This window comes from Sorghum bicolor, chromosome 9, assembly GCF_000003195.3.
Source record: "Sorghum bicolor cultivar BTx623 chromosome 9, Sorghum_bicolor_NCBIv3, whole genome shotgun sequence".
Classification (NCBI taxonomy): Eukaryota; Viridiplantae; Streptophyta; class Magnoliopsida; order Poales; family Poaceae; genus Sorghum; species Sorghum bicolor.
Window position 1 is genome coordinate 894,826 of NC_012878.2, and position 15,398 is coordinate 910,223.

General features: G+C 46.6%; 1 protein-coding gene across 1 annotated transcript; it reads right to left on the reverse strand.

Annotated features, from left to right (window-relative positions):
* Positions 10,684-11,520, reverse strand: LOC8067305 (subtilisin-chymotrypsin inhibitor-2B). The gene is made up of 2 exons (XM_021446949.1): positions 11,371-11,520; positions 10,684-11,218 (listed from the first exon to the last, which is right to left on the reverse strand). The coding sequence occupies exon 2, from the start codon at positions 11,187-11,189 to the stop codon at positions 10,965-10,967; it is 225 nt and encodes a 74-aa protein (XP_021302624.1). The 5' UTR covers positions 11,190-11,218; positions 11,371-11,520; the 3' UTR covers positions 10,684-10,964.

Below are 15,398 nucleotides of genomic sequence, written 5' to 3' on the forward strand. Positions count from 1 at the left end.
GAATTTATGTTTCTGGCGAGTTGTGGGAGTACTGGCGGATTGCCTTCCCTAATATGAGAGTGGTGGATATGTTTGAGTTTGTTGGATATGACCTAGATGACGAACGATCTGAATTCGTCCGGTCGCTTGCGCGCCGAGGTTCATGGCCTTCGGCTTAGGTGGTGGTTTTTGTTTTGTTTTTCGTTTGGCGTAGGTCATGTGTATATCTCTTTGACATGGTTTGTTGTGTTTGTGCAGCTGCCATATCATATCCTTCGCATCTTCGGTGAGAAGGATAGGGTACGCTGGGTGTCGGAGGTTTCTGAAGATTTGGCCGAGCCTTTTCTTCATGGTTATCCGGAGGTTCGAGAGATTTGCTATACGTTTTGGTTTTATCCTTCGTTTTGGTTGGTTTTGAAATTGTTCTTTTGCGAAGGTTGTGAGATCTGCTCCTGAGGAGGTTCTTCCTTCGAACTTTGCTGAAGGAAGCTACGTTACTCCGGTGACGTTCAAGCGTGGGGATCTGTACGCGAGGGGTTATCTGATTGATTGGTGGCGTCATAAGTATCCTACGCGTAGTATTGATGACTTAGTTGATTTTCTTGTTCGTGATTACTGCGATGACCTTAGGCTTTTTCCAGATTCGTATGTAAGAATTGTGCGAGAATCTTAGAACCTTCGACGTTTGACGGTCGGAGGATGTTTCTCGTTTTTTTTGTTGTAAACTTTTGTTCTGTACGTTGTATATAGTAAATAAAGATCAGACATTTTTACCATTGATTTGGCCATGGCCTCCGCACTTTTTGGTTTTATTTTTATTACAACCTTCGCGCTACAGCGTTTATACATTGCAACGTCACGGTGGTGTTGATCCTAAGGATCTTTGTGTTGCTGTAGCCTGCTTGTGTTTGATGCTTGATATTGCGAAGGTATTGGCGATTGTTTCTTGTGCGCAGGATCGCCGCTTCCTGGCCTTAGGACCTTCGACTTTTCTAGTGCGGAGGATCCTCTGCTGAATTGTGCTATTTTTTTACTTTGCTCAACTCCCGTGGAGTGTTGTCGAGGAGAACCTTCGGGATGTGTGTCGAAGGTTCTGAAGGGATGTTACGAGACTTCGTGCGATACCCTTCAGAGACCTCTGAGTCTCACTTGTAAATCTTTTGTTGTGGTTGTACACGACTCTGTGGTCGATGTTCATCACAACGCCGTGGTTCTAACATTACGAAGCTTCGTGCAATACAAACTTTTGTTGTTGATGTAAGGCTAACTCCTGCTTCCATGGTGGCCTAAATTTTTTCCTTTGTGACTGCTAGGTTTGCACTCGATGTTTGGGTCTTTGTATACTGATCCTGGTTGAGGTTGGGGGCAAGGTGAGCCTGGTTTTATAGGCTTTGATGCATTTATTTTATGTACTCTGTTAGGTTAAAATTTATTATCGAGATATTGATGGTTGTTGTGGTAGTTGGTTTTGCTGTACCTGACTGAGGGTTATTGTAGTTTTGTTTTATTTTCACACTTTGTTTGTTGGGGGTCTGCTTAGAGTAGCAGGATACCTTCGACCTTATTTTGGTGAAGGTTATGTGAATTTGGTTGAGGTCTGTCTTGTGAATGTTAAACCTCCGCTGCCTTTTGGCAAAAATAATATAGTTCCTGATGCCTGATTGTCCTCAGGTCTTTGTCAGGTTTGAAGGTTTTGTTCCTTCTGGCCATGTTGTGATGCCTGAGGAGGACAGGACTTTTTCACTTTTTGGCCATGCTATCCTTGCTGCCCGGCTCTTGGCTAGGTCTTTTGCTAAGGATTTGGTGTTTTTTCACCTTTGAGGACGTTCCGAGCTTTCTTAACTTTTGGATGAAAGCTGCGGAGGGTCCTTGTGATCACGTGATGTTTTGTCGAATGCTACAGCCTCGTTGCTGGCTGTTTTTCGACTTTTGGGCTTTGGTTCTGGGGTGGATTCCTCTTTATATCTCAGAGGTTTTTACATAGGTTCTGCCTCGTTAAAAACCTCACCTCCTGGTAGGAGTACCCCTGTGAGGAAAAAAAGAGTGCAGACCTTGGAGTGCGAAAAAGTAGAGAGAAAAAGAAAACAAGCGTATTTAGGGACGTGGATGCCGCCGCTTATTTTGCGGGGGTCATCCTTACACTCAAATGTAAAATCTTCGTAGATTGTCGACGTTCCACGTGTGGGTGGAGGTTCTACCTTCGAGGTCTTTCAGGTAGAAGGATCCCGACCTTCCCGCTTGTATTGCTGTATAAGGTCCTTCCCACTTGGGTTGCAATTTACCAGCGTTTGGGTGATCTCCTTTTTTCCTGAGTACCAGGTCCCCATTCTGTATGTCTTTTCGTACTACCTTGCGGTCTCTCCATTTCTTGGTTTCTTGTTGATACCTGGTAATGTTCTCCACTGCCTCAAGTCTTATTGATTCTAAGGTTTCCTTACAGTACTCTTCATCTTCAGCCAACTGCTGCTTCATGGAACGCAGGCTTTGGTGTTTGATTTCTTCGGGCAACATTGCCTCTTCCCCATACAAGAGCTTGAATGGAGTGAACCCAGTTGTTCTTGAAACTATTGTGTTATGTGACCATACAACTATGGGTAGTTCTTCAACCCATTTTCCCTTGCGTAGGTTGAGCAAGGTCTTGGAGATTGCGGAGAATATTGTTCTGTTTGCTCTCTCCACGGCCCCGTTTGACTCTGGGTGATAAACAGACGCGAAAGCAATTTTGGTTCCTATGTGATGGCAGAATTCCTTGAAACTGTCTGAATCAAACTGCTTCCCGTTGTCGACTGTGAGCAAGCTTGGAACTCCGAATCTGCAGACTATGTTCTGCCAGAAAAAATTCCTGATTGTTTCAGAGGTTATGGTTGCCAGTGGCTTAGCTTCGATCCATCTTGTGAAGTATTCGATGGCTACGACGGCGAATTTGTTTCCCCCCTAGGCAGTTGGCATTGGTCCTACCAGGTCCATTCCCCATCTCTGCAACGGCCATGATGCTGGTATGAGCTGAGTTAGTGCTGAAGGTCCTGATTGAATTGGTGAGAAGGTTTGGCAAGCTTTGCATGTCTTCACTATTTCTTGTGCATCTTTGATGTGGGTTGGCCAGTAGAAGCCTTGTCTTAATGCTTTAGCAGATAATGCGCGAGGTCCAATGTGAGAACCGCATATTCCAGAGTGTATCTCTTTCAGGAGTTCTCTGCCTTCGCTTTGTGATATGCATCTCAGCAAAGGTTGGACTACGCCTTTCTTGTACAGGACCCCGTCAATGGTGGTGTAATTCCTTGCTCTTGCCTCCATCCTCTTGGCTAATGCTTCGTCATCTGCAGCCGTTTTGCCTTTGAGAGAATCAACTACTGCTTGCCTCCAATCCTCGCCTTCTGTCAGCAGAACTGAGCGAAAAGCTTTCGGCAATGATTCAGTTGCGGGTGCTGCGACGATTTGGTAGAAGGTTCCTTCTGGCAAGGGGGTGTTGTTGGCTGCTGCCTTTGCTATCTCGTCTGCCTCGTAGTTATCGGCTCTAGGAATGTAATGCAGAGTGAATCCCTCGAACCTTCTCTCCAGACCTCTTACAACAGCCAGATATCTTGCCAGCTCCGGGTTGTGTGCTAGGTATTCCTTCTCCACTTGTCCTGCCACCACCTGGGAGTCTGTTTTGATGAGCAGGGTTTTTGCTCCGGAAGCCTTAGCTTTGTTCAGCCCGAGGATGAGACCTTCATACTCAGCTATGTTGTTTGTTACTTTGAATTCGAGTCTCGCGGCATATTTTAGCCTGAGTCCGGATGGCGCGATCAGAACGGCTGCTGCTCCTGCTCCTGACTGCCCCCAGGCGCCATCTGTGTACAGTGTCCATGGCTGGTCGACTACCTTCTCCTCTTTTTTGTTCGAAGGTGTCCAATCTGCCATGAAGTCAGCCAGGGCTTGAGATTTGATGGAGGTTCTAGGGACATAGGTGATGTCAAACTGTGATAGCTCGGCCGCCCATTTTCCTATAAGTCCGGAAGCCTCTTTCTTCCTAAGGATGTCACCCAATGGCTGTGAAGTGGGTACTTTGATCTCATGGCTTTGGAAGTAATGCTTGAGTTTCCTTGATGCACACAGGACTGCGTACGCGATTTTTTCGATCTCCGTGTAGTTCAACTTTGCTCCTGACAGAGCTTCGGATACGTAGTAAACGGGTCTTTGCACCGTTCCCTTACTGTCGCTTGTCTCGTGCACCAGAACACCACTGACGGTGTGCTCGGAAGCAGCCACATACAGTAGTAGTGGAGTGTCTGGCTCGGGCACTGTTATCACCAGGTTGGTCACAATGTAATTCTTGAGCTGCCTGAAGGCCTCTGATTGTTCCGGACCCCATTCTGTTTTACCTTCTCCTCTCAGCACTTTGAAGAATGGAAGGCTCCGTTCTGCCGATCTTGAAATGAATCTGTTGAGGGCTGCTATTCGGCCAGTCAGCCTTTGCACTTCTTTCTTGTTTGAGGGTTCTGCCATTGACATGATTGCTTTTGTCTTGTCTGGGTTAGCTCTGATTCCTTCGGAGCTGATGATATATCCCAGCATTTTTCCCTTGCTGACCCCGAACACACACTTCTCTGGGTTAAGTTTCAGCCCGGCAGATCTAAGGTTGACAAAGGTTTCCTGCAGGTCCTTGATATGGTCCTCCTTGCGCTTGCTCATGACGACAACATCGTCGACGTAGGCTATAATGTTTCTCTGTAGCTGACTTCCTAGAACCTTCCCCATCATTCTGGAGAAGGTTGCTCCAGCGTTTTTAAGACCTTCTGGCATTCTGGTGTAGCAATACGTGCCGAATGGGGTTGTGAAGCTTGCCTTCTCCTCGTCTTCCTTTTTGAGCCAAACTTGGTGGTATCCGGAGAAACAATCCAGTAGTGAAAATCTCTGGCAACCAGCGGCTTTGTCAACGGAGGTATCTATCCTTGGCAAGGGGAAGGAGTCTTTGACACAAGCCTTGTTGAGGTCTGTGAAGTCTATGCACATTCTCATTTTACCATTCTTCTTGGGGACCAGGACCACATTCGCCAGCCACTCCGGGTACATGACCTCTCTGATGACCTTTGCGTCCAGAAGTCTTTGTACCTCTGCCTTCGCGGCTAAGGTTCTTTCTTCAGACATTTTTCTCTGTCTCTGTTTCTTTGGTCTCATTCTCGGATCGATGTCCAGCGAATGCTCTATGATATCTCTGCTGACTCCCTGTAGGTCAGCGGCACTCCAAGCGAAGATATCTTGATTCTTTTGCAACACGTCCAGCAAATCGAGTTCCTCTTCTCTACTGAGGGTGGCGGAGATGGTGACCTTCCTATCTGGAATGGCCTCCTGCAGAGGGACACATTTCGTTTCCTCCTGATCGGCCAGGTCTGTTTTACCCCTTGGCATGTCTGGTGGCTGGGAAGCTTCATGTTGCGTAGAGTCTACGGAGTTTATGTTCCGGAAGGACTTGTAGATTGCTTTCTCTATGTTCCTTGCCTCCTTTTGACTTCCGTGAACCGTTATCACTCCGTGCAGAGCCGGGATTTTCATGCACAGGTATCCCATATGAGCGGCCGCATTGAACTTGTTCAAGAATCCTCGCCCGAATAGGGCATTGTATGGGTAGTGCAGGTCTACCACATCGAAGGTGACGTACTCTGTTCTTGCGTTCTCCATTGTGCCGAAGGATACGGGCAAGGCGACCTTCCCCAGAGCATGTATCTGCTTTCCTCCGAACCCGATCAAAGGTGACTCCGAAGGTTGGAGTTGGCTTCTACTGAGCTTCATTTGGTCAAAGGTTCCAGCAAATATTATGTCCGCGGAACTCCCTGAATCCACTAAGATCCTGCTTACTCCCCAACCCGCAACATTCGTTGTTATGACCAAGGCATCTGTGTGAGGGTAGCTTTCCAACCTCAGATCTTCCTCGGTGAAGGTTATTGGGGTTCTGGACCAATCGGTACATCTTACTGGTCCTTGAACTGCAACGTTGTTAACGTGCCGGAGGTGATCCTTCTTCTGCTTCTTTGTCTGGAACTCCATTGAGGACCCTCCAGCTATTGGTAAGATCATTCCAATCGTGGGCAGGGGTGTATGAGGGCCGATCTGATTATCGGGGTGGGGTTCGATTTTCGGTGGAGGTGGAGCCTGGACTAACTGTAGCTGGTTTGGGGGAGGAGGCAGTGACTGCTGGTGGAGTTGCGGGGTTTCGATGTATGTAATATGTGGAGGTCGCGGAGGAACATAGTTTGGTGGAAGGTTGTGATCCGCGGGTTGCTGGGCTGGGCGCCAAGCTGGTAGGAAGCTGGGATAGTAAGCGGAGGCTAGCGCGCTGGGCTGAATTGGAGTTGAGTGGCTCTGGCCTGATCCTCCGACATATGAATGGTAGAAGGTTTGAGGGAATGTGTGATTCACCTCCCGAGGTTGAGCGACTGGTGTCGGTGTTTGTGGAGCTGACCTACTCTTAATCCTCTCTTGAGTTTCCTTTGCATCCGGGCAATCTCTGGTGGAGTGACCCTTCTCCTCTCCATGGAAGAAGCAATATTGCTTCCGCGGCCGCTGACTTTGGTTTTTCTGCCATCCTGCGTTTCGACCCCCTCTTCCGGCTTGATTGGGTCTGCGTTCCGGGTTTCGCGTCTCCGCCGGTGGATGGTTGTGTTCTGGTCTGTCATTCTTTGGTTGCTCAATATTCATCATCTGTCCACTAGCCTCTCGCTGTGGCCGGCGTTCATCTTGGCTAAGGCCCCTCTTCTGCGAGTTTCTGTCATTGCCCTGCCTCTTCTGGGAGTTTTGATCTTCCAACCTCCTGCGGTAGTCGTTGTCTGACCTGCAATATTTTTCGAACTCATGATACAGTTCGTGCATGGATGTCGGTTTTTCTCTGGCCAAGTGAGCTGCGAAAGGTCCTATGCGGAGACCTTTGATAGCTGCCTCAATGGCAACCTCTTCCGGCACGCCTGGTGCTCTGGCCTTGGTCTGCACGAATCTTTGGAAGTATTCCCGCAGTGCCTCTCCCTGACTTTGGCGACACTGGAACAGGTCCGTGGAGGTTAGGGATTCAACTGCGAACCCCTGGAAATTTGCCAAAATCTTGTCTCGAAGGTTCTCCCATGAATAGATCGACCCGGGCCTGAGCAACGAATACCACGCCAAGGCATCTCCTTCGGCCGCAATTACGAAGGATTTCGCCATTACAATGTCGTTCCCCCCAGCCGAGGCTACAGCTGCCTCGAAACTCATCAGAAATTGGCGGGGGTCAGCTTTTCCGTTGAACTTGGGGAGCGTGATTGGTTTGTAGGTCGCCGGCCAAGGTGAGGTTTGCAATCCTTCGGATAAGGGGGAACGAAGGTCCAATGTGCTCCCCAGCGCGCCGCCGTAACTTGTTAGCTGCGCACTTACTGACGGTCCGGCGCCGGGTCGGGCAGTGGGTTGGACCGTTGGCTGTGGAGGTTGCATGCTAAGGATCTCCGCCTGCAAGATTGAAAGCTGCTGCCTGATCTCAGCTGCCTGCGTTGCAGCTACTGCTGCTTCTTGGCTGGCGGCGTAGGCGGCAGCGATCCGGTCTCGCTCCTGCTGAAGGTTCTGCAGCTGCGTCTGCAGTGTCTGGAGCTCTTGCGCGGCCGTGGGTTGTGCCGGGCCTGCGGCGGGAGAAGGTTCCTGGCTGGGATCCGGCTGCTCGTTTCCCGGCTGCTCGCCCTCAGAGCCTTCCCCCTCTACGGTCGCATACGTGCTCCGCACGGCCCTTCTCAGCCTTCCCCTCCTGGGGGGCTCTGCCCGAGGTCTTGTGGTGCTAGTTCTCTTTCCAGCCATCGTAGGTGATCCTTCGTCGCCCCACAGTGGGCGCCAATGTTGGGAAAATGCTCTCCGCACGCCCCAGCGATACGGTGGATCGAGAACCTTCTCACTCGGTGCCGTGAGAGGTTTGAGCGCTGGCGAGCAGTGAACTCAACAGTAGGTGAATACAGTGAATGCGTTCTCTCTGTCCATTAATGACGGCATCGCGCCCTTTATATAGGGCTCAGAAACCGACCCAATGACGTTTACAAAAATGCCCCGTGACGGTGGGGGAATATCCCAGCATATTCTCCTATTGCGGTCTACTGACTCTAAGCCACTTGTGTAATTTCACCTCACGATCTCCACGCGTGTCTCCTGTCTAGGGCTTCAGCAGATCGGAGACGCAGATCCTCCGCCTGATCGCGGATCCTTCGACACTTCATGCGTCGGAGGTTCTTCGGCTCGGGCGCGTCGGAGGTTCCTCGGTTTAGACGCCGTGGAGGTTCTCCGGGCCGCTTGGTCGCCGATCCTTCGACGCTTCTCCGTCGGAGGTCCCTTATCCCGGACGCGTCGGAGGTTCTTTGCCTCCGGCGCGTCCTTAGCCATCCTCAGACTTGGGAGGGTCGGAGGTTCCTCCTTCCTCTGCTTGTTGGCCTCCGACGATGTCAGTCCCTGCACACACTTAGCAAGACAAGTCGAGTCATCAACGCCAGTCTCTTTCTAGGGTCCTCCACGCGCATTCCCACGGAGGTTTCCTTGGCGAAGGATATCCTCCGACCCTTCGGGAGTCGGAGGTTCCTCGGGCAAAGGGTATCCTCAGACGCTACCAGGGGAAAGGATGCGGCCATTCCCCAACAATATAGCACACTCACGGTGTGTGTGGGGTCAAGGCGATATGTATGGCTTCTTGTATACTGCTGCTGGTTAAGCGAGCTATGCACCGGTGTGGTGTTTATAGATCGAGCTGCTAGCTGCAGGTTCGATGTGTGCGTATGTGTTCATCAGGATTTTTTTTAGTACCTAACAGTAGTGCAAGTGATAATGTTGACGGACGGTGCCGAGAAATCGTAGCTGCTCCACCGCTAACAATAATTGCATCCATTATATACGCACGAGGAACACGAGGTGGCCCCTACTGCAGCCAGTAAAAAACAAGAAAAGAAAAAGATATATAGCAACGCTACATGGAACATCCATGGTTTCTCCTCGCCTGCAACCAATATCGCCAGTCAGTAGCTTCAGTACGCGCGTACCTAGCTGACACACTGACTGAGAGATTTTTTTGTTGTTGTTGTTGTTTTTTTTTTTTGCGAGCAACTGACTGAGAGATTGTACTCAGGCCTTGTTTATTAGTTCATCCAAAAATCAAAAAAATTTTAAGATCTCCGTCACATCGAATCTTACGTCACATGCATGAAGCATTAAATATAAACGAAAATAAAAACTAATTGCACAGTTTATCTGTAAATCACGAGATGAATCTGTTGAGTCTAGTTAATCTATGATTGAACAATAATTACTAAATAAAAACGAAACTGCTATAGTATCGAAAAGCAAAAAAATTTCGAAACTAAACAAGACCTCAATTTCAGTTAATATAGCCTGCATATGGAGAAGCCAAATAACCGACCAATTGGTGCGTGGTGGATCTATCATCGATCGATCAGTTAATATATATAAGCTGTCGACGATCTCATTAATCTATCCCAAATACTATCTTTGTGGTAGAACTTTTTTTTGCTCTTTAGACATTGTGAATGTCTGTATATGTATTGTACTATACAATTTTCAAAAAAAAAAAGTAGCTTTACCCTGCTTCTCTGACGGTGCGTGGGTCCTCCCCAACATATGCAATAGAGACACCAAAGGCGTGGGGTGCAAGGCCGCTGGAGTAGATCCACTGAGGGGGTTGGTCATGGAGTCGTCGTCGGAGCGCTAGGCACAGATGGAGGCACAAACCGCAGGAGAGGCGTCGCGTGAACAAAACAAACAGAAAGAAAAAAAGAGAGAGAAAAATGAGAGGAGAAAAAAAATGGAAAAGAGGATATTATGGCCATTTCATACGGCCATTCATACATTTGTATCTATCACGAGGATTTTTTTTTTCATGTGAAGCAGAATTGTAGGACCCTGGACTCTCGAGAATGTTCATAAAGATAAGATATATAGGGTGTGTGCCTTTATGGTCATGATTGTGTTTAATAATAAATATATACTAATTTTAGTGATATCATGTCTTGGATGACCCAAGGTAATGTAAGGACACTACACCCGGATGCTTTCACGTGTTGGACATGCAAACAGGATAATCCAACCGATATATAAAAACAATATCTCGCGGCAGATAATAATAAATAATAATAATAATAATAATAATAATAATATAAAATACGGGTCACTGTATGTAGCTTCAATAATTCTGTTTTTGTTATCCTTTTCTTCCTTAGACGATCGATTGTGCTCAAAGTTTGGAGCTATACATTTTGTGGCAAAAGTTATGGCCATTTGAAACCAGAAAAGTTTGATGCCATTGAAATCTCTTGCCAAGTTCTAGTTCTAAATAACTATCTGTTTTTTGACTATATATTCAATTGTTCTCAAACAAAAAAAAGTTAAATAGTAGACACAATAAGTAATTACTTCACGGTGGTTCCTTACGGTAAACTGGGATTCAAATCTTCGATTTGATATGGGTGCTCTTATTTTTCTGAATTTATATAAAGTGCTTGTATAGATAATTTTCTGAATTTATATACACAATACAAGTGGCATATTGTAACAATAGTATAATAAAGCTCTGTACTGGCATTTCCAAACATATTTGCACATGCGTTTTTCAAACCCGCCAGCATTAGGGGCTAGTGGAAATGAAAACTTTCCACTGCCTGAGGACCGCCAGTGAAAATACATTTCCACTAGCGGTTAGATAAGATAACAGCCAGTGAATATACATACCGTTCGGCCAAGTATATATATCCATTCGTGCAAGGATGAACGACATTCTGATACATTTATTTATATCTATAAGAACGATGCCATTATGTAGTGATAATTTATAGTATGAAAGAAACACGTTTACATCCATTATTTTTTCGGCAGATGCACTGACATGCATACATGGCATGTCCGCGCGTTATTCGATCATCGTATTTTATTGATGTTCTGGAACGAGGAGCGAAGGAAGCAGCACTGAGACATGCAGCAGCAGAAGCAGCTAGCTAGCTTTATCAGCCGACATGGGGCGTCTGGGCGACTGTGTCGACGAAGATCCGGACGCGGTTGGTGCGGTAATCCATGGTCACCGGCGAGCCGACGGGCAGCACGACGATGTCGGCGTCGGGCTTGTCCTTGAGGATCACTTTCTTGGCTTCCTCCACGCTCTTCCCGACCACCTCCGGCCACGACGTCTTGGCGCCGCCGCACTCTGGTGCCGCCGTCGCCGTGGAGCTCATGGTCGGCGGTTGTCGGTCGCGAATTGAAACTGCAAATCAGTTGATGACAGATATGATGCTCTGGCCTGTGAATTAAAAGGAAACTAACAAACTACTGATAACTACTGTATTAGTATTGCAAAAAGCTAGCCAAAAGCGTAAGGTATGTATGTATTTGAAAGGCAGGGGCAGGCACACTCACGGGCAAGTGTGGCTTTGTTATTGTGCTTCTTATGCTGCTGATTAAACGAGTATGCACTGGTGAGGTATTTATAGAGCTGCTGCAACCTAGCTACTGGCACAGGATGCGTGTGTGTTCATCAGGATTATTATTTGGTCTAAAGCTAGCTAGGCAAATATTAGGCCTTGTTTAGTTCACCCAAAAAACCAAAAACTTTTCAAAATTCTCCGTCACATCGAATCTTGCAGCACATGCATAAAGCATTAAATATAGTCAAAAATAAAAATTAATTACACAGTTTGTCTGTAAATCGTGAGATGAATCTTTTTATTCTAGTTAGTTCGTAATTGGACGAAATTGCTACAGGGCTCCAAACCAAAAAAATTTGGAAACTAAACAAGGCCTTAAACAAAAAGGAGAAAGGATAATGTGTTGATGGTGGCAAGAAATCGTAGCCGCTCCGCCGCTCAACAATAATGCGTGCATATATTATATATATATACGCACGAGGCACACGAGGTGGCCCCGGCCAGTAATAAAAAACAAGAAAAGAAAAAGATAGCAACGATACAGAAACATGCATCCATATGGTTTTTCCTCGCTTGCAACCAAATAGTGAGCAGAGCTTCAGTACGAGCAGCTGGCACTGATGTACAGAAACTTGGCAATTAGTGAATAACGTCTTTTTCGTTATATTCTTCTCCTCTCATCGATCGTCGCGGCAACTAGATAGTCTCGGACCTTTAGCTACATATAATTGCTCCTGCTAAATTATTACAAGATCTATCCTAGAGAGCTCTCGAGAGATTACTCAGTTAACCTACATTTGGAGAAACCAAGTAATGGGTTAATTCGACTCTCCATGGGACCGACTAATTTTTTCTGAATTTAACATTGTTGTGTAGACGCTCGTCGACAGCGAGACAACTATGATAAATTCATCAATCTCAAAGATTTATCGGTCTAGTCTTCGAAAAAGTTCATAGAGTCAGGTTTACATGCTTACATTCATAAGATGAGTATACTGTGTTGTACCGTTTGTAACTTTAAAAAAATAACCGACCACTATTGGTACATGGTGGATCTATATGCACCGATCACTTAAACTGTCTTGTTCATTGACCCCGAATGCTAAGATTTTTTTTTATTGGAAAAGGTACTGCACGGCGGCAGAATTTTTCTTCCATAACAAATGAAGCTTCTATTAACTTTTTTTAATGAAAGTTACAATAATTAACTTTCAACATCACTGTGAAGGACCTGCTCATGGGTTGTCTTTTGGGCCGCTCAAAACACGCGAAGGATTATGCACTAGCCACTGGGCTTCCTTTGGCCCACAGAACTAATAAGCAGCAGCGTGGCGGGCGGGTACCAGAATCCCAACTCTCGGGTAGCTGCTGTTACGGATATTTTCCGGGGTGATCTCATCTCCTCGGATTCCCTTTACGGGAGATCTATCCTAACTACGACTTCCCCACGACGGCCTACGGGATATCACCCACGACTACGCACGTACCCGTGGAGACCGGTTCCACCTCCGTGATATCACCCACGACTCATCGTGGGCACGAGTTTACTTGGGGCGAGAGTTTCCTCTCCCCCCGACTGTATAAATACCCGTGATCAATGAATAAACAGACACCCCGAGTTCATTCTATTCCTCTCTGTTCTCGTACTCTCGCTTTCTACTCGTAACACGTTATCAGCACATCGCTCTCCCCTACCCCAGAGAGGAATAGCTCGGTTGGATAGAACATCGTCGAGGGATCGACCTTCGCCCAGGGCATCACCCCAAGATTGTACGGGAGTCAATCCGATGGATGAGGAAATGTGCCTAGTGGACAGTGGCACCACTAACTCTATACTCAGGGAAATAAAATATTTCCAAACTCTCACAAAGAGCAAAGAAAATGTTTTAACAATCGCTGGACGCGATGCCGTAATAGCAGGCTCTGGTAGAGCCATTATTACGCTCCCTATGGGTACAACGATTACAATCGAGGATGCACTTCTGTATCCTGATTCAACTCGTACCTTATTGAGTTATAGAGATATCCGCAAAAATGGGTATCATATCGAAACCCATCACCAAAATAATGAGGAGTTCCTCCTCATTACAAAGGATAACGGATATGGCAGAGATACTCTCGAAAGAATTCCCTCCACTTCGTCTGGATTGTACTATTCATACATAAAACCTGTACAACATGTTGCGTACAAAGTAATTTTTCAGAATGTCAATGCATTCCAAACTTGGCATGATCGCCTTGGTCACCCTGGCATAGGGATGATGAGAAAAATTACTAGCAATTCTGTTGGTCACTCGCTAACCAATGTAAAATTTCCCCAATCCTCGGATTATACTTGCACTGCATGTGCAACAGGGAAATTAATTTTGAGGCCCTCTTCCCTCAAAATCAAAGTTGAACCACTCAACTTCCTTGAACGCATTCAAGGGGACATATGTGGCCCGATAAATCCTTTATCGGGACCGTTCAGGTACTTCATGGTTCTAATAGACGCATCCACACGATGGTCTCATGTGTCTCTTCTATCGACACGAAACCATGCTTTTGCCAAAATAATTGCGCAAGTTATCAAACTCAAAGCGCAACATCCTGAACATCAAATAAAATCCATTAGGATGGATAACGCTGCTGAATTTTCCTCTCGAGCCTTCAATGATTATTGTATGGCCTTAGGAATACAAGTACAGCATTCTGTCCCATATGTCCATACACAAAATGGGTTAGCCGAGTCTCTCATCAAGAGAATCAAGCTCATCGCTAGACCGCTACTGCAGAATTGCAATCTACCAACCCCATGTTGGGGTCATGCAGTCTTACACGCTGCTGAACTGATTCAATTGCGACCAACTGCATACCATGCAACGTCCCCGTTGCAACTAGTACATGGAAATCCCCCAAGCATTTCCCATCTGCGAAAGTTCGGTTGCGCTACATACGTACCGATCTCACCACCGAAGCGTACAACAATGGGCCTCCATAGAAAATTGGGGATCTATGTGGGATACAAATCTCCGTCGATTATAAAGTATCTAGAGCCCACCACAGGGGACCTCTTTACGGCCCGGTATGCCGATTGTATCTTCAATGAAGATCATTTTCCGGTATTAGGGGGAGACTTACCACATCACAAACAATGCCAGGAAATCAATTGGGATGCCCCAGACATTCCCAACTCAGATCCACGTACTTCAGAATCTGAACTCCAAGTTCAGAAAATCATAAATTTGCAACACATTGCAAATAACGTGCCAGACGCATTTACTGATTATAAGGGTGTTACAAAATCCTATAATCCAGCGAGAAATGTACCGGAAAGAGTAGAGGTACCAAACAAAACTACTCAACTCCCTAGTAAGAGGGGGAGAAGTACGGCTATCTCCACGGATACAGCTTCTAGCAAGCAAAGGAAACGGAAGACAAAATCTTCTGATCCAGTAAATGCAGCTCAACCTCATGTTGAGGAACACCCAGTGGAGGTTCAACCTTCACATCCCACATCAACAGTGCACTCAATTACTGATGCTGGGACATCGGAATACCCTGATGCGACCATCTTGGGAAATGATGATGCATCGGAAAGGGTCCATGAAATTTCCATCAACTATGCAGAAACTGGAGAGTCATTTGATAGAAAGACTACAATTGTCGACTCATATTTCTCCGCAATGATTGCCGAAATCCTTGAAAATGATCCAGATCCTAAGACCATGGCAGAGTGCAAAACGCGCTCGGACTGGAACCAATGGAAGGATGCAATCCAAGCAGAAATATCCTCGCTCACAAAAAGACAGGTATTCTCACAAGTAATACCTACACCTCCACAAGTATTCCCTGTGGGATTCAAGTGGGTTTTCGTCCGAAAGCGGAACGAGAACAATGAGGTGGTGAGATACAAAGCGAGGCTTGTAGCACAAGGGTTCACGCAGAGACCCGGCATTGACTTCAATGAAACATACTCTCCAGTCATGGGTGGAATAACATTCCGATACTTAATCTCTCTGGCTGTACAAAATCGTCTAT